General features: G+C 47.4%; 1 protein-coding gene across 1 annotated transcript; it reads left to right on the forward strand.

The window, feature by feature from the left end:
• Positions 1 to 1,290: 1,290 nt before the first annotated feature.
• LOC144158419 (uncharacterized) lies at positions 1,291 to 27,536 on the forward strand. The gene is made up of 5 exons (XM_077689296.1): positions 1,291 to 5,353; positions 7,987 to 8,246; positions 17,536 to 17,688; positions 19,418 to 19,795; positions 25,192 to 27,536. Exons 1-5 carry the CDS (start codon positions 4,820 to 4,822, stop codon positions 25,580 to 25,582), a joined length of 1,716 nt encoding a protein of 571 aa, XP_077545422.1. The 5' UTR covers positions 1,291 to 4,819; the 3' UTR covers positions 25,583 to 27,536.
• The last annotated feature ends 338 nt before the right edge of the window (positions 27,537 to 27,874 follow it).

Consider the following 27,874-nt stretch of genomic DNA (forward strand, 5'->3'; position numbering starts at 1 on the left):
GTACCACCTATCGGGATATAGTAAACACCTTTTTTATGGGCAGTAACTAAGTCGTTGTACTTAGCTCTTAACGACTCTTGTCTTTCAGTGTCTTGTGGGGGCATATATATTGTGGGTTCTCGGCTGCAGCGAGTGCTATCGTGTTTTTATTAGTGCACCAAATAGTCTATTACTTTTGCTTTCTTTGCCAGCTTCGATTATTAGTGTAATACTTTGCTAGATAGAAAAAATGGTTATTTTTTTTTCTCTTCTCTCTTGCCTACTCAGTTGCGATTTTCGCAGCTGCGCGGTCGGTTGTGGCCTTTGCAGAGTACAATGTACAAGGCACAAATTGAGCATACGAGACTTTCACTGTTTGGTCGGTGAGGCAGGGAAGTAAATCACCGGCTGGAATGAGATGCTTTCGAAATGGCTGTGTTCGGCATTTGGGGACTTGTGCCGAAATTGCAGGCCTGCGGGATCACAGATTAAGTAGGGTGGGCAGTGATTTATCGATCGGTTGACAGCACAGTGACACTAAAACAGGTTTTGTCCTCAAACTCGGACCAACCTGCTTAGCTTGAGATGTTAATGATGTGTCGGTGATGAAAAACATTTCACTGTCTGTCACTGCACCTTTACCTGGGGTCCAAAGGGCTGGTGTGTTTTGATGAATATCTAAAACCCAAATGCTGCTTTAGTTTCTGGTCTTGTTTTTTTTGGGGGGGGGGGGGGGGGAGGGGGGGGGGAGAGAGAAAAGAAGTTTGTTGTTAAATGGAACCTGCAGAAAATGTGCAGTTGGTTAAAAAGTTGCTGTTTTATACTGTGCATTACATGACTTTGCACTAAGGAGGATTTGAGGGCGTTCCAATTTACGGAATACACCTGCTAAAAATAGGGGAGAACAAGTCATTTATGCATTATGGAGGCTTACTGGAATAGCAGTAAGCATTCCGTCTTGTTTGAGTGGCTGTGCTTGGTGAAAGCTAGCAGGCTTTTTATTCTTTTTTGTGTGTGACTCACAATGTATTTCTTCACTTTCTTTTTTCAGGTGCGTGGGCACCTGAATTGCGAAATAACTGAGGGCAGTCAGTACAGTTACTTTTATTCATTCGAAATTTACTCACATTGACAGGGAATCTCAAAGACGCGCCGACTCTTGCCGCCTGTGGCCATTCTTTTTTTAATCCATCGCTACATGTACATTGTTGGCCTAAAGTTCATAACTTGCACCCACAATATAGAAGTTTCAGGCTGGATAGCATGTCACCCTTGCTTGCTCAAATTGGGCCGAAAAATGAATTTTTCTTGAATTTTGTGTAAACATTTCTGTAAATGTACTTAATATAAGTGGTTACAAAAAATTAGCTGTTAAACTCTTACGTCTGATGACATTTTTGATGCGCAGTGCACAGGCTAAATTACCTTGCATGTGCGCGCCTTGATATGTTTTATGCTAGCAGAGTTACACCTTAACTTGGTAGTCTTTGGGATTGTCCAGGGTTTCTTGTTGTAAACTTTTTTTTAGCAGAGAGTGAAACCACGACTTAGCTCAGTTGTTTCTTGGGTTGTTCGATGCTGCCTGTGCCAAGCTCTTCTCCTCAGTTTGAATTTTAATTTCAAGAATAATATGGGTCCTTAAACCTTTTAATTTGGGAAGTTCGCCTTCAAGGGCGTGAATTTCCTGAATTTTCCTTCTTAAGAATAATTCCAGCATGGGGCTACATGAGGCCTGAATGAATGTTTTTTTCCTTGTTTGGCCTACTTCAGTTAATAAGAATTTTTCATTTTGTAACGACATGCTAAAAGTTTGTACCATATCACTCTATCAAACTGTGTAGAGAAATCATTGAAAAAGGAAATTTACTGGAACTTTTACAAGAGGACTTGTCTGAAAACAAGTCCCTTTGTTGAAGCTTTGACTCCAGCATCCTGTTTTTCGACTAAAATTTCTCATCATTTCAAACCTCGATCTTTCCCTGAACATTGGTCTGGTCTTTGATAATCTGCACAGAGAGTGTTGCAAGTCCTTGAAAACCCTCAAGCTTTTGTTATTTTGGCACAATTAGGGCAAAATGCTGAAAGCTTTAAAGTTATTATTTAATATAATATAAATATAATATAATATATAATTATAATATAAAGTTTAAAGTTATAATTGTGTTGGTGCTATTAGTGTCTGTTTGATATTTTGTTTTCTCTTTCTATTTCAGGCTCATGGTCAAGCCGCAACTACCCTATGCTGGCAACTACCAAGAAGTGACCTGTCCTTTTCGTGCATCTTTGGCCTACGCAAAATTATTTGCCTTGAACATACGAGCGCTGCACAGGACTGCTTTACCTTTCCTGTTTCTGCTTGTTTTATCTTAATGCTATTATTAGTATTATTACAATTAGTGCTTATGCATTGAAGATGTTTTGCCTTTACTGTTTATGTGCTGTGGGTTATGGCTTGATTAGAGTTCTCGTAAGTGTGTGGAGTGCAAACAAGACAAAAAACCATTAACGAACACTCCTTGATTTTTGTGTTGTCTGCACTCTTAGTTCCCAACTGAACTTGGTAAACAGTGTGATTGTAGCATCAAACCCTGTCTGCAGTAATGGCCCATATTTCTCGCCTGTTATCTTGTTTCGGTAATTTTCGGAATGGTTCGTTGGTTCTAATAAGAGACATATTGTTTCTTACTAGTTACACTTGTGGCTTTGAATGCTCACTTTTATGCCTTTCTATTATTCCTCCGTTTTATTTTCTTTGAGCCTGTACTAGTTGCTTTGTTAGGATAGTGTTAAAATGTTTCCATCGTATGTTCTAAGCTTTTTTTGGTTAGACGGTTTTGGTTAGAAGTTTGAATGCATTACATAGAGTGCCACAAGTGTTTATGCACCTGCTTTTCTTGCTATCGCCACTCACGTATTTTTTTTTTTTTTTTGCGTCTTCATTTTTTGTTTTTTCAAAAGGGATTGCGGGTAATTTTAACGGAGAGATAAGTAAGTGCTACTCTTGCCTTCCATATGTTGCAGAACTCTTTCACCGTTATTTTTTTTTTTCCCCACTCATAAAGTTTTATCTGATCTGATCACTTCCAGTCGTTAGTACAGGCACAAGTGCGCTGCCATGAGGAAAAGCGGAAATTGATGAACTTTTGTCGCACATGTCTCGTTACAAGCAAAGGGTGGGGGAGGGGCGGAATAGCCTTTTTGATTCAGCCAGGAGCGCGAAAGTTTTAATGCGACTGGAAACATCTTTTAAGTGTTTAAGTGTTTGGAGGAATGCCAGATACTGAGCTGGCTTGTAGAATTTTCGGAAGGTCTGCTTGTCGTACATGCATCTTATCTGTCAATTTGAAGAGCCACACTTCATCTAATACTGCTGGAATTTTGCGCAGCAGTTTGTGGGAACTTAATGAGAAGGAGGATGTGTTTTGAGCAGGGTTTCACTCGGAGGTAAATTCGTAGTTGTTAGAGATGAGTAGACCAACAGATTTCTTCCTTTCAAGATTTGGGTACTTGTTTGTTAAAAAGATGGCGGTGAAATTGTGGCTATAAGATGTCACTGCAACATTTACTCTCCTTCATACTGAAGGTGCAAGGTTAACACTGCGAACTGTATAAAAGTTAAGGCAGTTATAAGCATGCTACGGATTTCTTTTTTATTCCCCTCGTCTCTATTGCTGAACCCTCAGTGGGTGTTGCTGCTCGATTTTTTCTGAGAGTAAGTGCATACCTCGAATTTCTAAGTTCACGAATTTTGTTTCATTGTAGCCTTTACAGTGTGTTTGCGTTAGAATTGGTATTTCTCAGAAGCCTTAAAAAATTGCACCTTTTCTTTCTGACAGCTGACATTTCCAGCACTCCAGCCACTGGCAAGCGTTTGCGAGCGGTGCCCTCTCACATGTTCCGCCAATATTGCCATCGTGTTCTGTGCTTCTAAACTCTTTTTCTATTGGCCTGTAGTAATGTGTTGTAGTGTATTTCTTTGTAATCTCTTTCACTCTCTCCCACCTTTCTTGGTAAGTTAGAAAAAAATTTAATTGGCTCTGCAAATGATGAAGTTTCGCTACTGGTTGCTTTGTTCAGGCCTTATATGCCTTGTGAAGTAGTTTTATGGGATCTTCTTTAACGAGTAGTTTTCATCAAAGTAAGTCAGCACTGTGGGTCACCCTAAAGGAACTTGGGGCATTTTGTTGACCCAGTGTTACTGTTTCAAACTTTCATTGTGTTTGCTTAATTTGGTGTTTTGTGTTAAAAATTAGCACTGTTGTTATTCCAGCATGCCAGTGTAGTGACCTGAAAAATTTGTTGCTTTGCTGCTCGTGGTACCATTTGAAGGTAGACATGATCAGAATCATAACCGTTTCCCAATTACGTCACTAAGCGTGGAACGCACAGGCCATGATTCAATCTCTTTTGTCTATTTCGGGGCTTTTATTACTATTACAATTACTGTTATTATTAGCAGTATTAGTATTAATATTGTTATTGCAAGAAAAGTGCTGCCTTTTTTTGTCAGTTTGGAGACTGCATGTTGCGAACAGTGTGGCTCTTCAGTTATCAGTGGTAGACTCATTGCAGACTCCTCAACAAGCAATCTGGCATCCATTTTTTGTATATATTCTTTCGGCATGAAGTATCGTACGACTATCTGCGGGCTACTGAGATTGGCGGGGCAAACGGTTGACACATTGAGATTAAGTTAAGTTGAGATTAATGGGAGAGGCCTTTGCCCTGCAGTGGACGTAGATAGGCTGGTGATGATGATGATGATGGGTTGACTCGGCGGGCGCGCTATAGGCGTGGCTGGCGATCTGTGGGGCAGGCCTTTGTGCAGCAGTGGACACAAATGATGATGATGGCGATCTGCGGTGAGGCCGAGGCTAAAATAAGAGCTCCGCATTGTTTTGAAGTCCGCACCCTTCCCCGAGTGACTGATGTGGCCGTCTCTTCTTTCGGTGCACTCCCAGTGCTGCTGGACGACGGAGAGGTGATAACGATCAAGGACGAGCCGCTGGAGGTGTCGGAATGGTCGGGGACGGTGCTGGACTCGTCGGTGGAGATCACCGACGGCGAGTGGCTGAGCCTGTCCAACTTCAGCCTCATGGAGCCCCCGGACACCACCACCGACGCCACCGACACCACCGACGCCACCGTGGTGCGGGTGGACGAGGAGGGCGGAGGGGCACCCCTGGTGGTGTTTCCACCCCGGTTTGTGGCGGCCACGGCCGGCCTTGCCCACCTGCCGCCGGAGCAGCCAGCGAGGGCGGCCATGGAGTGCCCCGTGTGCGGCAGCCGCTTCCAGATGCGCTGCCACATGGTGGTGCACATGCGGGCCGCACACCCGTCCGCGGCGGCCACCCTCCAACTGCCCTTCTCCAGGGTGAGCGGGTCGAAGTTCACATTTCGCCGGGTGACCGCGGCGAAGCTGCACCTTGGCTATGAGGCGCACTGTAGTGGGCGGCTCCGAAATAACTTCGACCACCCTTGGGGATCTTTAAAGGGACCCTGCAACACTTACCATCGAGTACTCAGAATGTATTTTGGGGTAAAGTCTATTGTTCCAGCAATCTCCTCCCGCAAGAATTCTGAAAATCAGTTCACTATCACCGAAGCTACTTGTGATGAGAAATCGCGCATAATTCTTCCCTCTCAACTCAATTGCGGACAACGCGACGAAAGCTGTGCGCCCTCTCCCAGAGAGGGCTGCGGCTCGCGGTGTCTTCTTCGGCGTCCTTCGATATATCACAGGCCGGGGAGTTTTCTTCTTTTCTCCGCAACGTGGTGGGGTCTACTTCCGGTCTGGTGCAACGAAAAAGCAGGCATGGCTGCTGCCTGCTCACAAGTGCGTGCTCAGGCTGGAAGGGTGTTCTTGGAGCAATAAACGTTAGTTGTCGAGTGGTCTGGTTGTAAGGGCAGTATTGACTTCATTACTGAAACTCGGAACGCACGCGCCCAAAACACAAAAGAAATGCCAAAACTGTGTGTACAGGTTCAGGCATACAAGAGGTTGGTGCAGAGCGCCGACTAGGGCGGATTGTCACAGGAAATGGGAGAAATAAGCTGCGAAGTTGACCGGCGACAGCCAATAGGACAGCCACCGCACAAATTACATAATTTCGGCCGTGCCGAGGGTGCACAATGAAAAAAATTGAAGAGAGCGCGGTTGGTTTTTCCGCGTCTTTCATAGCGATTTGTGTGCTCACCGTATAATGCAGGCCGACAAAACAATTTAGACCACCTGAGGATCTTTAACGTGCATCAAAATCTACACATGCAAGTTTCGTTTTTCGTCTACATCACAAAACCGGCCGGCAGCCGGGTACGGTGATCAAACCAGCATCCTTATGGTCAAGGGCCAATGGCTCAGCCACCAAGCATTTCTTGGTGGTTCCATTTGTCTAACATTTACAGTTTCCAGGTGTGCGACCTTTTTAAAGGTCATTATATAATGCCTCAAGTGTGCACCTTACGGGTGTTGGCCATCACCATTGCACAGTGCAGCTATCTCGCGGCCCTATCACATTTACACAGTCGCAGAGAGGGAAGGGCAGAGGCGATGTTTCATATCGCCTGAAGGCCTCTAGGAGTTTGGCTTTTTTTTTTTTTTTTTTTCCAGCTTGCATAATGCCTGCACTCCAGCAGCAGCATGCCATTGCAACGTTAGTGCGCATACCTTTCCTCCTGTTGCAGCGACGAACAAAGTGTTGATAGTGTTGACCAATCTGAGGGGGAAAGTGCGTGAGAAGTTGCTAAACCGACGGTGCAAAAACGAAAAGCACCAAATAGCGCTGACAGCACGTTACGAACACATACCTACCCGCCGCGGTGGCTCAGTGGCTAAGGCGTTGCGCTGCTGAGCATGAGGTCGCGGGTTCGATTCTCGGCCGCGGCGGCCGCTTTTCTGATGGAGGCGAAAAGCAAAAACGCCCGTGTGTACGAGATTTCGGCGCACGTTAAAGATCCCCAGGCGGTCTAAATTAATCCAGAGCCCTCCACTACGGCGCGCCTCATCGCCTGCGTTGCGTCGGCGCGTTAAACCCTACAATCAATCAACGAACACATACCTGCCAACTCTTCCGAATTTTCCGTAAATTGTACAAATTTTGACCTGTCTTTTGATTTTACGAATAGTGCCTGAAATTATACGAATTTTTGAAAAAATGGAACCATCTCTTTAACCGACACTGCGGTACCTGCGCTGCCACGAGAAAGCAATACGTAGTGTTGTTATCACCATCTGCAAAGCTGCGATTTCTGTCGTCTTCTCGGGGTGGGCTATGCATCCATATCCAGAACTCGCTGCTACCTCGGCAAGCCTGCTTCTAGCATGTTGTTCACGGGCCGGTTACGAATTCCGTGTTCATGGCGCTCTTTGTATGACTGCTGCGTCCTGTGCAGTAAGACCCGTGGTACGACCACGGTAGTTGCTTTGCTGTGCAATGGCGGGCTCGAAGCCGCGAAAGCACTACCAAGTGTTCTCAAAATCGTACATATCCGAATTTGCTGCCCTTCCCTATGGAGTTGCTGCTCATTGCTCTTCAACACTGACGGTTTTTACGTATGGTTAGGAAAACGTGAGAACGCGTGTCAGAAAACGTGAATCCTTTTAGACTTAAAAATTAGTGTGCTGCCCGCCACTTCCCCCAGTCCGCAGATATTCCGAATTTCCGTGTCGCCAGGTTGGCAGGTATGCGAACAGGTGATAGTTGAACCGTTTCGCCGTGAACCGGTAACCGTCATTTCTTTTTTCGGTTCAGTTCCGGTTCGGGTTCAGCATGCTTAAAAAATAACGGTTCGGGCTCAGTTTTCTGCAAAAATACTGGTTCGGTTCCTGTTTTCGGTTTAGTTCGGTTCCGGTTCGACACCCTGATTTTGCCCCTGTGCAAGACATGATGCAGTGGCGTCGAGACAGTCTGTACGGGTATGTGGTCGTGGTCGCCGCCGTTAGGGAGATTGGGAAATGAGGGGGGACCAGTTATATCCAGCACTTCTCCTCTCTGCCCCCCTGACCAGAGGGACAAGAAGATGAAGCAGCTGCGGCTGTCAAGCCAGCTGTCGAACAGTGCCATCCTGAGGCGGAGGCGCCGCATGGTTCGCCAGGCGGCGGCCACCCTTCCCGGCCTGAGTGGCTCCCCCAAGAAGCCGGACCAGAAGCCGGCTGCCAAGCCGCAGCCCAAGCTGCATCCGAAGGGCCTGGCCCGCTTCCAGCCACACGGGAGCCTCGGGTTGCCACCCAAGTCGGAGAACCCAGTGCGCCCACTGTCCAAGTTCAAGTAAGTGCAGACCTGCGTCATTTAAAGGGGCAGACTGGTCTTGGAGCTATTTTTTTTTATTTACCAACCAATTTTAGTAAAACTGCACTGCATTATAGAGTTTTTTGTGCTGGCTTCAAATCTGCGATTAGATTTTTTGAAGTTGATTATATTTTAAGTTAATCAATGATTAATTGCCATTATTTTGGGTCACAGTTACAAAATAACTGCTCCATACAGAATGGAAATTACCACGTGGCTAGGCAGACAAATGACTGAAGAATACAACGTAGGAAGAACTTTTTTGATTCAGCTATTTTTGGTCATTTTACAACACACTGAACTTCACTTCTGCCGCGCTCTGCCAGAAATAGCTCGCGGGTGGTGCCAGTTGAACACTAATAATTTTCCAAAGCCTCCATTTGAAAAATTTGTTTCCAACATTGTATTCTCCATGCGTTTCGATATCAGAAGCAAGAAGTATTACAGTTGTACCTGCTCTGGGGGCCGAGATATCTGAGGACGAAATGCTAGCTTTGCATTGCACGAAAAGTGCCGTTTCACCATCGAATTCTGCGCTAGCTGAGCTGTAGAGTGCACTTTAAAATGCTATTATAATATAATAACAACAAAATATGGTTCCTTTTGATGAGGAAATTAACAATGAAGCCCGAAAATGCTTTTTTCAGGAAACACTTTTTTTGGCCGTTTTTCAGCCCCAAAGACCCAACTGCCCCCTTAAACGGGCCACAAAGGCAGTATACAACATTTCTTCATTTGAAAAAGAAAAAAAAAAAAACAAATGAAGGTAGCTCGCACTAACGCGCAAGACTTGAAGGTAGCGGAGCTGTACGCAACCTTCCCGACTGTCACGACGATCTAAGTCTGCGATTGGACCGATTTGCTTCTTTGCTGCTGCCGTGACGACCTTTACTCCATCATTGCTGCTATAAGTACGCGCTTCCTTCATTTTTTTTTTTGTGGAAGTGGTAATCATTGGACATCACCTTGGTGGAGGGACGTGGGGTCGTAGCAATCTTGGCCGATCACCCAAATAGGGGTAGGCTTGACGGTTCACTCGACAAACGTGTTCAGGGGATGCTGAGTGGGCATCGCAAGGCACGCACACACGATCACGAGGCGTTTTCTTGGTTTTGTTAACTGCCGGGCGGTCGCCGTGAAGCTCGTGCTCATGCGCGTGCGCTCGGCAATTTCTTGCTATTTTTAACTGCGGACTGGAAAAATTACGGTTTGCTAAAGAGCTTTGCTCTTAAAAACTAGTGTGTAGTAACTCACTCGGGGCCATTCTGAGCATGAGAAACACTTCTTTCACCAAAAAGAAAGGACCGACGTAGTATGGGCCGGCAATAAAAGCATAGTTGTCAATATCTTGAAGGAGCCACGAAGACAAAACACAAGTTTGGTTCATTCAAAAAGTTGCTTCGTTAGAATCACACTGTCACCACTTTTAACGTAAACTTCGCTAAAATAAGCTACATAATTAGGAAAAAAGGGAATGGCCATGCGACCCACTAGCTCATTTTCCGCAAATGAACCTATGATGTCATACAAGCCAGCTCTGCGATTGGCGGAGGGCGACTAAAGCAAATGCAAATTAGGCTGAGCTTATAAGCTTGCCAAACGAGCTATTTGGGCCAAAATGTAATGCATATCCATTTTACAGCAGTAAGATTGGTGCGGTAAAGAGGAAAAGTTACGAAAATGCACGTAAACATAGAAGTACCAATGCGCGCTGCTGTTGGTACTGAGTGTACTATACTATACTTGTATTAGCTGCACAGCACTCCGACGCTTTGGAGTTGTTTTATACGACGCTGGTCGATTGGCGTAAGCGACGTTGCCTTACGTGACCCTGTTTGTTAAAGGAGCCACGAAGAGAAAACACAAGTTTTGTTCACTCAAAAGATTAGAATCATACTGTCACCAGTTTTAACGTAAACTTGGCTCAAATAAGCTACATAATTAGGAAAACAGGGAATGGCCATGCGACCCACAAGCTCATTTCCCGCAACAGAACCTATGATGTCATACAAGCCAGCTCTGCGATTGGCGGAGGGCGACAAAAGCAAACGCAAATTAGGCAGAGCTCATAAGCTTGCCGAACGAGCTATTCGTGCTTAAATTTAGGGCACATTCTTTTTAAAGCTGTAAGAATGGTGGGACAAACAGTGGAAATTACGAAAGCACACGTAAACAGAAGTGGCGATGCGTACTGCTGTTGGTACTGCGCGCACTGTGCTTGGTTTAGCTGCGCAGGACAGCGGGGCTTTGGGGTTGTCTCAGACGACACTTGCCGATTGACGCAAGGACCGGTGTCTTACGTGACCATATTTGTCATGCGAGCACTGTTTCATGAAAGGATTATTTTCTCCGTGAACAAAAACAAACCTAAGGCAGAAAACGGCTTGCCACGGTATGGTGGCGCCATCTAGGTTCACTAACGGCAAACAAGACCTCCCAATCGGCTACAGAGCTATGGTCCCTAGTAATATCTTTCTAGGGATCATAGCAGAGCAGTCGGTTCCTGTGATGCCATTGCAGACCATGAAAACGCACGATTTAGCAGGAAAATCAAAATTTTAACTTAAATAAATAATTTCTCAGTGAATAAAGCATTGTTTGCATTCGGACAAAAGCTGAGGGCACCATAAAACAAGAAATATTTCGAATAACACAAACTTGTATTTTGTCTTCATGGCTCCTTTAAAGGTGTTGTGCCACCAAATTTGTTGCTTGTGCGTTCTTTGTTGCAAACGTTTTATAATTCGTTAGAAAGCATGATACATGCTCTCACACGCACATATTCTGAGTGAAAAATTTATTATCGCACGATTCATGTGAACAGGATTCGGTTTCGGTTTCTGGGCGCCGATTCAAGCAGTGACGTCACAGCGTTGCGCCATAGCCTCCTTTAGTAGGTTATATAGGAGGCTATGGTTGCGCGGACGCTCTGCCACGCGTGTCTACCATGCGGCGCTGCGGTACGTTGCGACTTTACTGCGGCGTCTGCTCCTCCACATACGTGCTTCACCACGGAAGTAAACACGCCAACTCGTCACGTCAAGCCGCGACAGCTCCGACCTGGATTCTTTGTCTGCATCCTCGGATGCAGACAAATGAAAACCATGGATTTGCAAACCATAAAAATGCTAAAAAAAACGCTAAAAAAAAAAAAAGCTGCCCCCGCCGCGAATCGAACCGGCAACGTTGACCGAATGGGCGGAACGCGCGAGACCACTGAGCCAGCGAACAAACGATTCCGCTTCGCGATATGGCCGGTGTACTAGATGGAGGCCCATCCTTGGAGTCGTACGTCGGTGTTTACTAGCTAGTTTACAGAATTCCTGGCTTGTACACTCACATTTTTTAAATAGCGCTTGCGCAGCAAGGTTCCGCGAAGCCCCCGCGACAGCTTATCGCCATCAACTCTGCTCTTCTGCGAAAGCGCTCGCAAAAATAAGTGTGCCCGGCTGCGACTGCGATTTTGCACTGAAGGGATAGTGCTTGCCGTACTTTGGTTTTACGTTTTACGTTAAAAACCTTTGCCGATACTGATCCCTTATTACCCAAATTACCCTACGTAACTATTCTTCTGCACGAAACTGACCTTATATTTTCTACAGGCGAGCCGATCGCACACACATTCCGGGGTAGCGGCGTCGCCGAAGAGCACGGCCGAAGCGTCGAACGCCAAAATACGGATCGCATTAGCGCTAGTGTTGAGTTGTATGTGCTTCATGGAACTTACTGAGCTTATTACCCTCCAGAAACTAACAAAATAGAGCCGCGTTCATTGCGGCACGAATGTTGTCGGGGCGCAGTTCTCGCTTCTCGGTCGATTGACGACGCGTCGTGCGACCAGTCAGGCGACCGGTTTTGTTGGCGTCTTCGGTCGGCGAGTCAGTCACACTATGGCGACTTTCCATCGGCCGACGTGTTTGTGTCGCCGTCGGCGTGGTGTGACAACGCGGTCTGGCAATTCGGCAGTCGGCCGATGTTTTAACGACTCGCCGGCGTCGCGTCGTCGTCGCCGTCGTATCGGTATAGTGTGTCGATACGACCAAGCGACCAAACAAACTGTGGTAACTGGAGTTCACGTTCACGTCGCCCGAGTCGCTAGCGTTGTATGACGTCACAAACTTTGCTGCGCTGGCAATTCACTGACGTCATGGTTAGTGGCGCTAGCGATGGGTCCCGATTTCCAGAAGAGCATTTAGGTAATTTTTAGAAGCGAATTAAAATATATATTAAGCGCTTGCTGTACCCAGCACTTCGTGTTGAGGGTCGTTGCATGCAGAGGAAGCCTACAGCAGGCTTTTTACAGACTTAAAATTTGGTGGCACAACACCTTTAAGCATACCCCCTGTTTCACGAAGCGATTACTCTCTACCGTAACAAAAACAAGCCAGGTGTAAATAATGTCAAAAACAAAGCAAAGGCGGAGTGCTGAGCATGCTAGCGCCATCTGGGAGGTTTGACGGCAAGAGAGGCTGCAGAGCCGAATGACGCAGCGGAGGTTCTTTTGTATATGCGTCGTTATGACTTCATTGTAGACGTCACCAAAACACACGACTTGGCGGGAGAATCAAAATTTTAACCTATACTGGTTAATTTCTCAGTGAATGCGGCATCATTTGCTGCCACACAAGCTCTGGGGACACTCTAAAACACGAAATCTTTTGAATAAAACAAACGTATTTTGTCTTCGTGGCTCCTTTAACAGCATTTTACCGTTTGAGTGATATGACCAAACAGAATAGAGGCCCCACTACAGTTGCCCAGTGATGTTTCTTCACTGTGGCTTGGGTCAGCGGCTGCCAGCCACACAAACGAGGTTCTGTGATCCAACAAGCTACAGTCTCGAACCCTGCATTAACGAAATCGCCGGGGACAGCCAAAAAAATTCGCTTTTGTGGGCACTTCGTTGCCGCGAGAATGAAACGTAGAAACGAAAGGAAAATCGACCGTGAACCAAAAATTTGCTTCCAAAAGTCAGGTACATTACTTTGCGAGCCTTACGTTGTAGCCAACCTAGGTCCTCAGCTCCCACCCTACGAGAGTGGTTCATTGTTGGTTGTTGGGCGTTCCCAGGTGAGATCGAATTGTGCCAAACGCATCCAAAACGTCTTGCGGGTTCGCCTTCTCCGCACGGTTTTCTCCTTGATCCTCGGCCCTGAGGATGTACAAGCATGCAAGCTTTGACAGAGTTTGCCAGACCCTGTTGTTCCAGTGCTGTGCACAAAACTAAGTGAGCACCGCTTTGTTGTTGTCTGGAAACGTCACAGCCATCACTGTTTTGCGCACTAGCTTCAGTAAATACTAGCGGCCGTGCTTTTCAGTATGGTAGAGCGGGCTGCCGGTGCTTCCAAACTCATCGGCACTGTCCTCCCTCCTTCCACTTGGGCCACTGACTTGGGCAATGATGGCTGCCTTCATACCTCGGCAAAACTGGACACAGAAAATTCCCCGCATTTCCCCGAGGGGAAGAATGTGAAAGTGCGAATGCACGAGTTGAATTTGCGCGGTTCGGTAATGCTCGCGAAAGAGAGATCACACACACACACACAACTACAAAGAAAGAAAGATGCATTTATTCACAGACACCTATTTGTGTTGTCGTTGTACTTGATTGCTAGAGCGGATCTCAGCTTTGAAATTTCGTGTCAGCACTCCTTTAAGCGGGTGCATTAGCCCTTCTCACGCCCGATTCCTGGCCAATCCCCCACGTGGGTATGTGCCATGTCAGCGGCCAGGCAGCGCGCGCCCATCTCCCCCCGTTGCCAAGGAAGACGAGGAGATTCCTGGCCAATCCCCCACGTGGGTATGTGCCCTGTCAGCGGCCAGGCTGCGCGCGCCCTTCTCCACGTGCGCGGACATCGCCGGTGGACGCAGGTTCAGGGTCGCTTAAGAAGTGCATTGCACTTAAAAAATATATTTTTCCTCACGAACTCACACTCACGCTCCCCAGTCGCCCTCACCACTCACACTCACTACGCACCCTCCACCACTCGCACCCACCCGCGCTCACGCGTACCACTCGCCGTGACGACTCGTACTCACTCCTGTTCACGCTCACCACTCGCCATCACCAGTCGCACTCACTCGCACTCACCATTCACTGTCTCCACTCGCACTCACTTGCGCTCGCACGTGAGGGTGTGCATCAAACCATTCCATGAGTCAGGGAAAAGAACTGTATTAGTGAATTATGGCGTCAGAAGGCCATCCAAATCATGTTCCTAAATCAACACACCACCAGAGAATTTATTCTAGGATGCCCCATATCAGGAGGTGAGCGGCGACATATTTCCGAAGCTAAAAGCAATCCCGCCATTAACAACCATCACAGCGAGCGCCTCCTGCAAAGAACAGCCAACAGCGAGCACAGGTGCAAGTAGCGCGAGTGCACTCGCGAGTGGTGAGCGGGGCTCACGGCGAGTGGCACTCGAACTCGGTAGTGGTGGGTGGGGCTTTCCGCGATTGGCGCTCACTCGCACTCGCACTCGCCAATCTAAAATGATGGCGAGGCTCACTCACCATTCACCCATGAGTGGTGAGGGGGGGGTGTGCCTGCCGACCTATGGCTGCCTTATCTTGTAGTGATAAACTTTTGGGCTGGCAGAGGCATCTTACCGCGAGCAAACGTGCCGATTGCCGTACACACAACAAACGCACGCGTGCTGTTGAGCAGTAGCGGGCTAGTGCAGCCCACGCCAAATCCGCACTATGGTCCCTAGCCGCGCTGTGAGTTGCCATGTGCCGCCCCCTGGTGTTGTCGCTGCGGCACTGCCTCCACGGCTGCCTGCTGCACGGTCGTTTTTGTAAACAAACATGGTGGTGGCAGCCATGCAAGCGTGCTGAGTGAGGCAAAAGTTTATGCACTTTGATGAGTCAGAAAAAATGTATTTGGGCACGGGATCTCTTTCCAAAAACATTTCATTTCCGTGAGAAATGAAACACATGGGTGCCTGTGGACGTTCGCCGGGGATCTGAAAATATGGCGTTACCGTGGGAGTTTCGTACTTGCGGGATTTCGTTGTCGCGGGGTTTGACTGTGTACGCCCAACTCGTGGGTACCCGTACCTGAGCAACAATTTTATTAAAAGGTGCGACTTATACACGAGTGTACTGTCGAACCTGGATGTAACGAAGTCGTTGAAATCCGTAATTTACTTTGGTACATTAAAAATTTCACTACATTGAAATTTGCAGTTAAAATGGAAGTGTTAACCACGTCAAGCGGTTCCTACAAATGAAAACGCAGCCACGCATACACAGCTCGCGCACTGTTTTTGTCGGAGCTAAATCATCTGTGTGGGCATGCAGGTTTTCTGCACGCAAAAATGCGCCTCGCAAGCCACAGACACGCTGACGCAGCCGCAGGGACCACCCATGCAATGTGGGTAGCTCCAGCGACCACTTCTAACCGCTCGCTGAAACGTAACACGAGGTGCAAACGAAGTTGTTCATGCGGGAAAAAAAGCTGATAATGTAGGCGAAATTTGAACTGTAGAAAAGTCATACGTGCCTCTTAGGAAAGCACCCATCAATTATCCTCCGCGGTACTAAGCCTAATCGTCTCTGGCGAGGCCAGGTGGTACCTCAAGTGCTTCGAAGCTCCTGCCTTGGGGTGCACGCCTCCCCATTGGCGAAAGTCGTCAGGCTCCTTCCACTGCCACGTGCGGCAGACGCGAGTCACTTTCTGATCGAGGCAGAAGTCGCCGCCCAATTGCGGACGTGGTCATGAAAAAAACGTGCGCACAAGGCTCATAAAGACCCACAAATGCTTTGCCGAGCACTTGCTGGAACGATGGAACCCAACAAGCGTGAGCAAACTCGAATGAAGAGAAAAGCGGCGGCATGTGGCAGCGGCGGCGCCATATGCAGTTTGTAGGCAAGGAGCTCGCTCACGGACTCCTCGGCTTGCTGCATCCGCGGGATTGGGCAGCCCGAGTCACCATTTGCATTTTATCGAGACCCCGTTTCGGCACTTGCGTCTCCCCAAATCTACGTCTACAACCAAAATTTTGTGCCTAGTTGTCCATGAAACTTCATTACATTGAAATTTCAGCAAACGGGACTTCGTTACACTGAAGGTGAAAATACATGGTGTGCATACACTTGAAGTTAAAAAAATTACGTGGTTTGTTACAGAGAGGTTTGACTGTATAGGGTAATCATCAGGGAGGTAAAAAGCCAACCCCCGATACTTTGGCTTCCAAATGTTGCAAGAATGATTTGCAGCTCTGTGCTGCACTTGTGAGCTTGGGTTTCGAGGATTGGTTCGGGGAGAGCGGGTAGGTGAACGATTTCAAGAAACGCACATGTATAGCCGGTATTCCATGGCGTGGAATGCATGCAGGCAACCATGCGAGTGCGCCGCCATATCTGTGGCCAAGCATCTGTTGCCAAGGTGACGTTGTGCATGCGGCCCCCCCAGATCAGGCACCCCTCTTCTCCTCCATGCCTTCATGGCGGTGAGGCAAGCCGCGGGCCGTGACGTGACCTTGTGTTTTCGTGCAAGGCGTGTGCGAGTGATTCGATAGTCAGTTGTACTGCGATAGCGTTGGTTACGCGAAAAGTGATGATTCCGGTCATGAGTGTGACAACCTTATCTACAATTCAACGCCAGCCTCTGCGCGCACCTACGAGCGAGTGTGAGTCGGTCGTGGCACAAAGGTTTGAACGTGAGCGCAGTGGTCCGTCTGACAACAGAAAGTGCATCATTTCCAAACTGTTGCCCACTGAATGTAAAGTAATACCTCGACGCCAAGTGCTGCTGAGTGCAGCACAGTACGATCTACCTATCGCCAGACGCATATGAAGTAGCCGCCGCAGATCAGCTGATTGCCAGCCGCCACGCTCTAACGTCAGATGAGAGTTGTTTTGCTGAGTGTGAAACATTTAGCGCACGAGAAAGCCAGCGCTAAATCGGTGTAAGCGTGACCCGTATGTCCAAAGAAATTATTCGGTTTTTGTACTCAACCACGTATTAGAAGGCACTTAGCAGACATAGAGTCGTGGATGCGGTGCGTGTGCACTTGCGTCGACATCCGCGCTGGCAGCCTACTGCAGTGTCGAACTTATGCTGCTTATGTGCGCCGTTCGCAGCCGCGGTTTCATCCTCTGTGGATTCGAAGTACTCGAGGGTAGTAGAGCGCCGCTACCGATAATCGGGCTAAAACGCAGCAGTGTACGCTTTTTTTCCTCAAGATGCGGGCGTGTTAGCGAGAGAAATCGCCCGCTAAGCTTTTCATTGAATACCACCTATGTGTGTGTGTGTGTGCAGGTGCACCAAGTGCAGCTTCAGCACCAACTACAAGGTGAACCTGGTGGTGCACAGGCAGCAGGCGCACCGGAGAACGTTCCGCTGCCCCCAGTGCAGCTACGCCGCCCGGGACACCGCCCAGCTCCTGCAGCACAGCCGCCTGCACGCCAAGCGGTGCGTCCCTCCTCCCCTCTGCGCTCCCTTTCCTGGCAGCTGCCGCTTTTTTTGAAGCGAACACTTTTTGTTGGACAAGGACAAAAAAAACGACTGCATTTCCCCATAGACCGGTTGGTTGACCTCTGGACACGCGGCGCGTGCGTAAAACGGGCTTTCGTTGAGTCAAAGCGGTCACTCGAACATCGCGAAAAAGGAACGGCTCTAGATAGAGCAACGCACGTATCAATCATGACAAAGTGGCGCAGTAGTGTACCTTCAGATCATTGCTAGATGCGTTTACTTAGTGTGTGAGAAATTGTTGCACGGGTTCGTTCTTTGTTTGTAATTTGGGTCTTTGAAGGTGTGATGGTTGGTTGGACGCACTTTCAGTGATGCGCTTTTGGCTTTTGTGCTTCCCTCAACTTTCTTTAAGAAGGGAAGTTGTCAAAGCAAAGCTCCCTTTGCTTTCAGCCAGCTTTGTAGGGGGCTGGTGCTGCTTCTGCTTCTGTATCGTAAAGAAAAGTGATGTCATGCGAGCCATCCTTCCATGATGACTGCCTCAGTGTTGGTCTCATCGAAACCGAATCTGAATGTACGAGGCTGTAAATAAATACTAACGCTGCGGTTGACCATCTAATTTGCCTTTCTAGTACAGTGTGGTATCAGGGTTCGCACAGGTCCTTGAAAACCCTTTAATTTAGAAGTGTCAATTTAGAGAGAATCAATGGCCCTGTATTTTCACAAGAATTTAAAGTGTTTGTCATGGATTTTAGGTCTTGACAAATGTAAAGAAACATTGTAACAATCAAGTTTCACTGTATTGCGTGAAATTACAAGTTTGGTGGATTTTCATTATTACAAGACAACATTGAGAGCAGGCACTTGTCAATCCAATACATATCATGATAAAATCCAGTAAAAGCCAGCTTCTGTTCCGTATCATGCATCGAGTGTGGACGCTTGCTCATTGCATGTTTACTGTGCCTCATACGCTCCATCTGTGTTTGCTTTTACGTGCAAATGGTGGACGTGTGCATTGTTCATCCTGCCTTGAAGCAACACTTGCTCGATTTAATTTCAGCTGATACTCTTGCTGACAAAGCAGGAGATGCAGGCAACATTAACTAAGTTTTGAAATCAAACAGCCTCAGCAAAACACGAAGAAAAAAGAAAAACCCGTAAATGCCAGCCATGAAATAAGAAAAATAAAGCTGGGGGAGCATATATGAACCCGTTAGCACCTATCTGAATGTGCACTAATGTGCTTAGATATTGTGCAATAAAAAACTTTTGCATTGTGTTGGAAAAGTTATAAATAATCCCAGATAAAACATTCGATGGGGACCTTGAAAATGTGTTTTGTGGTCCTTGAAAGTCCTTGAAAACACTTGAATTTTTGCTCTTGAAGCCTGTGCGAACTTTCGCTGGGTATGCACCTATAGCACCGGGAAAAATTTAACACGAAAATTTCGGGTCACTACTCCTTTAACGCTGTCGAATGGCTTTGCTCTGTCACCTACACGTTGCACTGCTGCTCCTTCTTGCTGCCGCCTAATGGAAGGGTTGGCAACAATGGTCAGCTTCATTGCTTGTCTGTTTGCTCGTTTGGCTGTGTTTTTTGCTCCCTTCGCCTGTAGTGTACGGGCATTTACAGCCCCCTCTCACTCCTGCCAAGTTTAGACTCTCGCCATGGAACACCTTGTGCTATGGAACTTCACGGCTCTCGATTAAACGCCTTCCCCCACAGGGGCAAGAAGGGTGCAGTCCCAATGCTCAAGTGCAAGTGGTGCGGCTCGCTGTTCGGCGCCAGGGGCGCCCTGGTGAACCACGAGAACGCCCACCGGCGGGCTGGCGAGCCGCTACCAGGCATCGTCAAAGACGCTCCCGCCGCAGAGTCCTCCCCCGCTGGGGCGGCTGCTCCTGCACCGGTGGCGGCGTCGGAGCGTCCCCAGTGGCGGGTGCACGAGTGCGGCCAGTGTGACGCCGTGTTCAAGTACCAGGGCAGCCTGGTGCGACACCGGCTGATCAACCACCCCAAGGGCAAGGGCAAGGTCCCCGCGCGCAAGTCGATTGCAACGGCCCCCACTGCTGCACCCAAGGGGGAGGATGGCGGCGGGGTGTTCACGTAAGCCTTGCCGTGTCAGGGTTTTCAGCTTGGGCTTGCGGTTCACTCTGTCAAAAGTCCGCACAATTTTTTTTTTTTTTTTTTTTTTTTTTCCGGGTGAATTTTGCTGTGTTGTAGAATGGCGCGTGTGGCTGGATCTAAGCAGAAATACGTCCGTGCGTATAAATTTCCATCACCATGAAGGCCTGCCACTCGTCATGAAGCATTGTATTTATCTCTGTGACCTCTTCTCCGGAAACAGAATAATGCGTTACTTTTGAAGTAGTCGTGAGCAGTATAGAAAGTTTTATTAAAAAAATGCAATGATTCTTGACTTCCCTCTCAATTATGTGAAGCTTCCACCCTCTCGCTTATGTCGTCTGTGGTCCGTCCAATACGCACCACAGGAAGGCTTTCTTTGACGATGGTGGTGATCGCGGGTGAAGTGGAGAAAAATATAAAACGCTTCCCGTGGCTGGAATCGAACCTGGCATTATGGAGCCGACGTCTATCCGATTTCACCATTGTGACACGGTCGAAGCAGTTTGTATTTGGAGAGGGGTCCATGGACGTGCAAAATTAGACAGAAAATGCACCCCTTCGTATAACGACGGCACTAATTAAACGCTATTGAGAAAGCCATGAAATGCCTGTATCAGTAGAGCACTATAGAGAGCACAGTCGCAGTGAGTTATTGTTCTCTACGAAAAACAAGTTCGCTTGGTAATCATCATCATCATATTCATTGTGCCCTTAAGGGCTCCTTGCGGGGTATTGCGTAGTGCTTAATGGGCTTGATTTTTTAAAGCTTCGTGTTTTCCCGAAAGCGCTTCCCAAAAGTGCTCGCCTCTTGCCGTTCAGCCGGTGCGTTGTGGAAAAGTGGGTGGTTGACCCTAACTGCTCGAAGTGCAATATACGTTTGGTACTCAGCTAGTTCCAACTCCTCGCAAAGAATGTGTTTCACCGTGTTTTAGCAGGCGTTTCTTAACAGCAGCCCAAATGCGTTTTTGTACTTTGAAGCACTGTAAAAGCTCTGCGTGAAATTTTCGTACGGCACTGTTTGATACAAAGATGAATTGAACACCGTGTTGTTCACTTTGGCATTGTGAAATTCTCTAATATTCGTCCAACCCTAGTGTCTCACGTAATGCGGAGTGGATTTAAGGCGAGTGTGATGAGGCCAAGGACTGCATGCGATTCTTGATTGCTGGCATAAAAGATTGCACATTATCACGCTCTACAATTTCACGAGGCAGTCTATTCAATTTGTGGATTGGACGGGGGTAGAATGTTAAAAGCTTCAGTTCAATGCGAGTATTCCCTGATCTTCTTAGAATGTTGCGCATGTGGGAATTGCCGAGTGACATGCTCAATGTACGCGCTTTTACGTGCTCGAAGTTTGCCATGGTACATTAAGTACAAGCATGGTCTGAGTTGAAGACTACCTCCCGAAAGAGTACTAGGCGACGTTTTCCAGCAGTAATACAGTTAAGGGGGGACACTGCTCTTAAAAAAACTTTTTTAATTTTTAAGTAAACTTTGTGAAACTTGTCAGACTTGCTGCTTTTCCCCCACTGATTTCAAATATGGCATTATTTTTTTGTTGGTCAATTAGGTCTCGTGACAATTAGAGGTAATTAACCATTTTTGGAGGAACAATAGACAAAACTGTGTTGGTAAGAAAACTGTAATCTTTACATTTTCTAATACTATGAACACTGGCGAGTGCAATAAGACAATTAGTACCTTGGTGGCAACACTGGCAAGGAGCCATTTTGAGTGCCAACTTCAAACACTGAAGTTTAATGAGCGGTAAAATCAGTTCCGAGCGATGACTAAAAAAACTGTGTCTTATTGCAGTCACCAGGGTTCATAGTGTTGGAAAATGTAAAGATTACAGTTTTCTCACCAACACAGTTTTGTCTATTGTTCCTCCAAAATTGGTTAATTACCTCTAATTATCTCAGGACCTAATTGAAAAACTAAAAAAATAATGCCATATTTGAAATCAGTGGGGGGAAAGCAGCAAGGCTGACAAGTTTCACAGAGTTTACTTAAAAATTAAAAGAAATAGTGTTAAGAGGAGTGTCCCCCCTTAAACCTCGATGTAACGAACCACGGAATTTTCTGTAACTTAAAGTGTATGCACACCATGTATTTTCACCCTCTGTGTAACGAAGTCCCGTTTGCCGGAATTTCAATGTAACGAAGTTTCATGGAGAACTAGGCACGGAATTTAAGTTGTAGAGGTAGATTTTGCGAGATGCAAGCGCCGAAATGGGGTCTCAATAAAACGCGAACGGCGACATGGGCCGCCCAATGCCGCAGATGCAGCGAGCCACGGAGCCTGTGAGCGAGCCCCTTGCCTACAAACTGCGTGGCGTGCATACACGGCTGGCGCACTGTTTCTGTTTCTGTCAGAGCTTAAAGGGACCCTGCAACACTGGCCATCGACTACTAGTACCGTATTTCGGGATAAAGTCTATTGTCCCAGAAATATCCTCCCGCAAGAATTATGAAAATCCGTTCACAATTAACGAAACTACGCGCGATGAGAAATCGCGCATAATCGTTCCCTCTTAACTCGAACGCGAACAAGGTGACGAAAGCTGCGCGCTCTCTCCCGGAGAGGGGGGCGGCTCGCGGCATTCTCTTCGGCGGCCTTCGATATATCACATGCCGGGTAGTTTTCTCCTTTTCTCCGCAACGCGGAGGGGCCTATTTCTGGTATGGTGCCACAAAAAAGCAGGCATGGGTGCCTGCTCGCAAGTGCGCGCTCGGGCTGGTAGGGCGTTTTTGAAGCAATAAAGTTTGTAGTCGAGTGGTCCCGTTGAAAGGGAAGTATTGAGCTCATCACTCAAACTCCCCGCGCGCTCAAAACACAAAATAAACGGCAAAACTGTGCCTACAGGTTGAAGCATAGAAGAGGTTCGTACACAGCGATGACGACGACGGAAATGGGAGAATCTAGCCGCGAAGTTGACCAGTGACAGCCGATCGGGCAGCCATGCCCTATGTGACGTCCCTTAGGCCATGCCAGGGGTTGCATAATGAGGACAACTGAAGAGAGAGCGGTAGGTTTTTCCGCGTCTTTCACATCGATTTGCGCGCTCACCGCTTCACGTGCACGTGTAATATTTGGCTCAGGTATTCCTGGCAGTGTAATCTAAACGTCGCGCAGGGTTACTTGCACTGCTCAAAGAGTGTTGCACGGTCCCTTTAATCATCTACGCGGGCATCAGCGTGAACAGCATGCATTTCTCCCCGCAAAACGCACCCTGGAAGCCACAGGCGCTCTGACGAACCACCCACACGATGTGGGTAGGTCCAGCGACCGCTTCTAACCGCTCATTGAAACGCAACTTGAGGGGCAAATGAGAGGGGTGCGCGAGAAAAAAAGTGATAATGTGGGTGAAATTTTCACAGTAAAACATCATATGCGCTCCGCGGTTGTAAGCCTAATCGCCTCTGGCGAGGCCGCCGCGGCCACATGCCGCCGCTTTGCCCTTCGTTCGAGTGCGCTGGTGCTTGTTGGGTTTCATCTTTGCAGCAAGCATTTGTGAATCTTTATGAGCCTTGCATGCGCGTTTTTTATTTTTCACTCTGCATCCACAATTGCACGCCGCCGCCGGGTTTTGCCTCAGCCAGGAAGTGACTCGCGCTGCGCGCGGCAGTGGGAGGAGCCTGACCAGTTTCGCCGATGGGCAGGTGCGCACCCTATGGCGGGAGCTTCGAAGCGCTCGGTGATGCCGGCAGGCCCCACCAATGACAATTAGGCTTACCGCTGCGGATGATATTTGAGGGGCTCTTTCGTAAGTGGCGCATATGACGTTTTACAGTGAAAATTTCGCCCACGTTATCCATTTTTTGCTCGCGTGCCCTTCTTGTTTGCCGCTCGAGTTGCGTTTCAGCGACTGGTTAGAAGCAGTCGCAGGAGCTACCCACATCGTGCGAGAGGTCTCCGCGGTTGCGTCAGCGCGCCTGTGGCTAGCGAGGCGGGTTTGCGGGGAGAAAACGCTCGAAGCTGTTCACGCTGATGACCGCGTAGACGATTAGGCTCCTATAGAAACAGAAACAGTGCGCCAGCCGTGTATGCGCACCACGTTTTCTTTTGCAGGAAACGCTTCACGGGATGAACCCTTCATTATAACTGCGAATTTCAACTTAACGAAATTTCAATGTAACAAAGTAAAATACTAATTTTACCGACTTCGTTACATCGAGGTTTAACTGTAGTTGTAAATCTTGCTGCTTTGTGTTGGAACATTTTTTACTTTAGTGATGTTACGACAGAAGCGTATTCGAGAATCGGAGTGGTGCATGTTTTGCAGGCTAGCAATTTTATGTTACGTGTCGACCTTCTTAATTGTCTTAATTATCCTAGTTTCCGCATGGCCTTTTTATGAATGTCCATGACATGCTCATGGACAAGACATGAGGTTGGAAGTAATTATGATGCCCAAGTACTGTATTTACTCGCATAATGCTCCTACCCCTGATGTGAGCTACCAAAACTTGGATTTTTCGCTTCCTCGCATAATCCTCGCACCCCCAAAATTAGTTTGCAACGGCAAAAGTCATCTGCTCACGAAGCCCGCATGATGCACGCGCTCAGCACCACTCCAATCGGTGGAGGGCACAGTATATCCAGGCATGCCAGGCACATGGTCGTCTAGTGTCATCTCTCAAATGCTACTCACACTCGCGTTGAGCCAGTTTCACGTGCGCGCTATTGGTGGCGGTCGCACAGCCCGCGGTAGTCCCTTCATTGGTGCAGTCTAATCACTCGTCGTCCGCTCGCTTTCCGCCATTTCAAGAAGTTTTTTATCACTTTGTTCTGTGCCGCTTCCCAGCTGAAAGCTATCGAATACACTAAAAAGCACGGCAACCGCGCTCTATAGCTCTATAGCAACCACGCTCTATGAGGATGCGATGCGGTGAAGCAATCTATTTACATTATGCATATAGCGGCCATGACAGAGATCACACCAGGTGCGTACCAGGAATTTCGTCGTCATCATAATCGTTCTTCAATCAAGGCGCTGTGAGGCATTGCTCACCTGAGTCCCATAACAGTATCGTTAATAAAAATTAAAAAGAGTAGTGGTCCAAGGACAGATCCTTGAAGTATGCCAGATCGAATAGGCTGAGGAGGAGAGCATATGTTCCCAATCTTTACGACATGGCTTAGAGACGAAAGATAGGCTTCCATCCATTCTACAACTTCAGTATTTTTGAAGATTGACTTAAGCTTGATGAGCAACTTTTGGCAGCTCACCCGGTCAGAAGCCTTTTAAAAATCTAAAGGGATCTAAAAAATCTATGGGGCAGTTCTGAGCTGTACAAAATAGCAAATCAAAGAGTCTAATAATCGTTCTTATCCCTCCTTTTTTCCCTCTTATTGTGGCCTCCCGCAGGTGTGAATGCGGCGCCCAATTTGTCCAGCAAATCAGCCTCACCCGGCACAAGGCGGCGCACACGCGGCACGGCACGTGGCCGGCAAAGAAGGAGTCGGAGGCCCCCAAGAAGGTGTTGTCGGCCGCCTACGCGCTCCCGACTGCGAGCTCATCTTCAGCCGGTGACCGGCCGTCCACCTCCAAGCCGAACGGCGAGCCCTGCGACTGCGATATGCTGAGCTGCGAGGCGTGCATGGCACGGCTTCTTGAAGACGCAGACAACTTAAACGGAGGGGACATCGAGTTCGGGTCCTCGTCGCTTCCGTACATGTGCCACATCTGTCCGGCGGAGTTTTCTACATCCGAGGAACTGTCCGACCATATCAAGGAACACATGGAGGTGTTCCCCTGAACTCCAAAAGAAGGGAGACAGCGAGACAATTGTCTGTTCTTTGTCTTTGGTAACGAATACAAGACCGTGTCTCCCCGTCTTGTCTGTGAGTTGATTGTCCAACCGTGTTTCCGGGTTCACAGATCTCTCTGGCCTGGGGGACTGTTTTTTTCAGGACGGCTAGTAATCTGCCCATGCAATGTGTTCTTTCTTTTTAATCCTTTCCCCATTCTGATAGAGTTACTTTGTTTTTGGCGTACTTTTCCTTGTTCAGTGTGTCATTAAAAAATTACTGTTTGCTTTCTGATTACTGCGCATGCTTCATGCAACGTGTTTTGGGGCAGTTGTTGACACTCCCGAACTTCTTTGGTATCCTTGCCGTGCCCGCGTTTTCATTTGCCCAATCTCTGTTGAGGTAATTACTGCAAGTTATGTTCTCTTTTTTGCATGTTTACCAGCAGTTGATTCCTCGTTTTTTGCGTGCTTGGAATTGTGTCGAACGTTTGCGGCGCAAAACATCTGGCGCACCACATCTGATTCAGGCGTCTGATCTGAGTCAGGTTATGGTGTTCTGGTGTTGCGCACTGAATAGTCCCTGTTTTCACAAGTATGTGTTGAATGACAGTTTGCCGTTTTTGCGACTTTCGACTGTTGAAGGGTTTGATGGGGGAGTTGAGTTTTTCTTTCTGGTGCTAGCAGTTATGGATTATTATCTTGCTTTGCTGGTTATTGCGAAATGCCTTTACCTGTGCAATGAGACGTTTGATACTTCTTTCCGTCAACTTTTCTTGTCATCTTATGCTCGTTAGTTTCACGGGCAAGTCAAGTCTGCAATGGGCTAGCACTACTTTTTGATTTAATGATTGTCTCGAGCGAAACAAGATGCCGTCATTTGTGATCAACATCAACCAGACACGGAACATTCCAAGAGCACGACGTGTCAGCGCTGGTGTCAAGCCAGTCACTGCAGTGCTGTAATATTGGAAATCGTTGACGAACAATAAGGGATGCGGATTCCAATGTCTGCAAGCCTAAAAGTCGTACAAGCCATTTCTCATCTCAGAATACCTCCACACTCAGATCGTTGGTTTTCAACAGTTGCCTCCAATCATTTTTGGGTGACATTGATTTCTTCAGTCACCTGTCAACCGTACAAAGGCAGCAGTTTTGTAATGCATTCATGTAAAACCAACCCTGTTTGTTTACCCTGCAGTATTTGTACCAAACTTTGTGGTAGTTGGTCATTGACCAAAATGCCAGCATGTTATTTTGCGCTCTCTCTATTCAGGTACACTCATCATCTCATTCTTGTCTTTGTGGTTTTCTGTTTTTTGTGTACGTTTGGAATTCGGGCTCCATTCTTGGTTGGCCTACAATCGATTGCAAGAGTCCGGAATCAAATTTCATTCAGTCTTTCTAATGACCGCTGTTTGAATCAAATGTACTGCACATACCGCAGTTGCTAATGTATTCTTTGTTCTTCAAACAAGGGCCCTCGAATGAAACTGGTACCTGTATATGTATTATACATCAGCCCGCACATCATCCCTCAATGCATACCTTTTGTGCAACAAAGTGTAACAGTTGTGCACTGGTGTACTCCATTACATTTTATTGAGTGCAATGGGGCTCACCTAGTATATTTGTGCATACCTCGCACCTCTTTGCATTCCTGCCACAGAACAAGTATTTTGGCGTTGATATAGCCGCGAACATTGCCACTGTTTTTTTACGTTTGACTGTTGGAGAGTGTTCAACTTGCCGGGGCCTAAGGCATTTGTTGGAAAGTGTCGTATTACATTGGCATTTTTTTGTGTACCTGCGTGTTCTCGCAATTGGCTTTGAGTCATACATTTTGTGTGCCTGTTTCAGCCTTATGCCCTGCACATACATAGTCAGGTGTGTGCTAGCACGATGTCCTCAGTTAGTGTTCTTCGTTTTTGCAGAAAATAAATGAACAATACGCACAAGTTGACTTGTGGAGTCTCTTGAAAAAGTCTTGTTAGTAACGGCGGTTGTAGAAGTAGGCTTAGCTCAGCGAGAACTGTGACAGAAGGGACAGGTGATGTCATTATCCTTCTCCATTGCTCTAAGCCTACTTCTACAATCGTGAACGAGTTCGCCCTACAAGAAGTTTTACTGCGGCGAAAGCCTCTTGTATGTGTGGGAAAGGTGTTAATTTTGCTGCCAACGTGATGCACAGCTTTGCTTTGACTGGGAGCTTGGGTTTTCGGTGCATCGCTGAGTTCTTGTTCATCAGGAAGTAACGCAACCATTAGTGAGTTAACTTGCGGTTAAAAAGACGGATGTGCA

The sequence above is a fragment of the Haemaphysalis longicornis genome, unplaced genomic scaffold (genome assembly GCF_048455015.1).
Source record: "Haemaphysalis longicornis isolate Haplotype H1 unplaced genomic scaffold, Haemaphysalis longicornis Haplotype H1 scaffold_10, whole genome shotgun sequence".
Taxonomy (NCBI): Eukaryota; Metazoa; Arthropoda; class Arachnida; order Ixodida; family Ixodidae; genus Haemaphysalis; species Haemaphysalis longicornis.

Coding starts and splice junctions, on each gene's coding strand:
- LOC144158419 (XM_077689296.1), top strand. CDS start 4,820: ATGATGATGATGGCGATCTGCGGTGAGGCCGAGGCTAAAATAAGAGCT. Junction 5,354..7,986: donor TCCAACTGCCCTTCTCCAGG/GTGAGCGGGTCG, acceptor CCCCCTGACCAG/AGGGACAAGAAGATGAAGCA. Junction 19,796..25,191: donor GATGGCGGCGGGGTGTTCAC/GTAAGCCTTGCC, acceptor GGCCTCCCGCAG/GTGTGAATGCGGCGCCCAAT.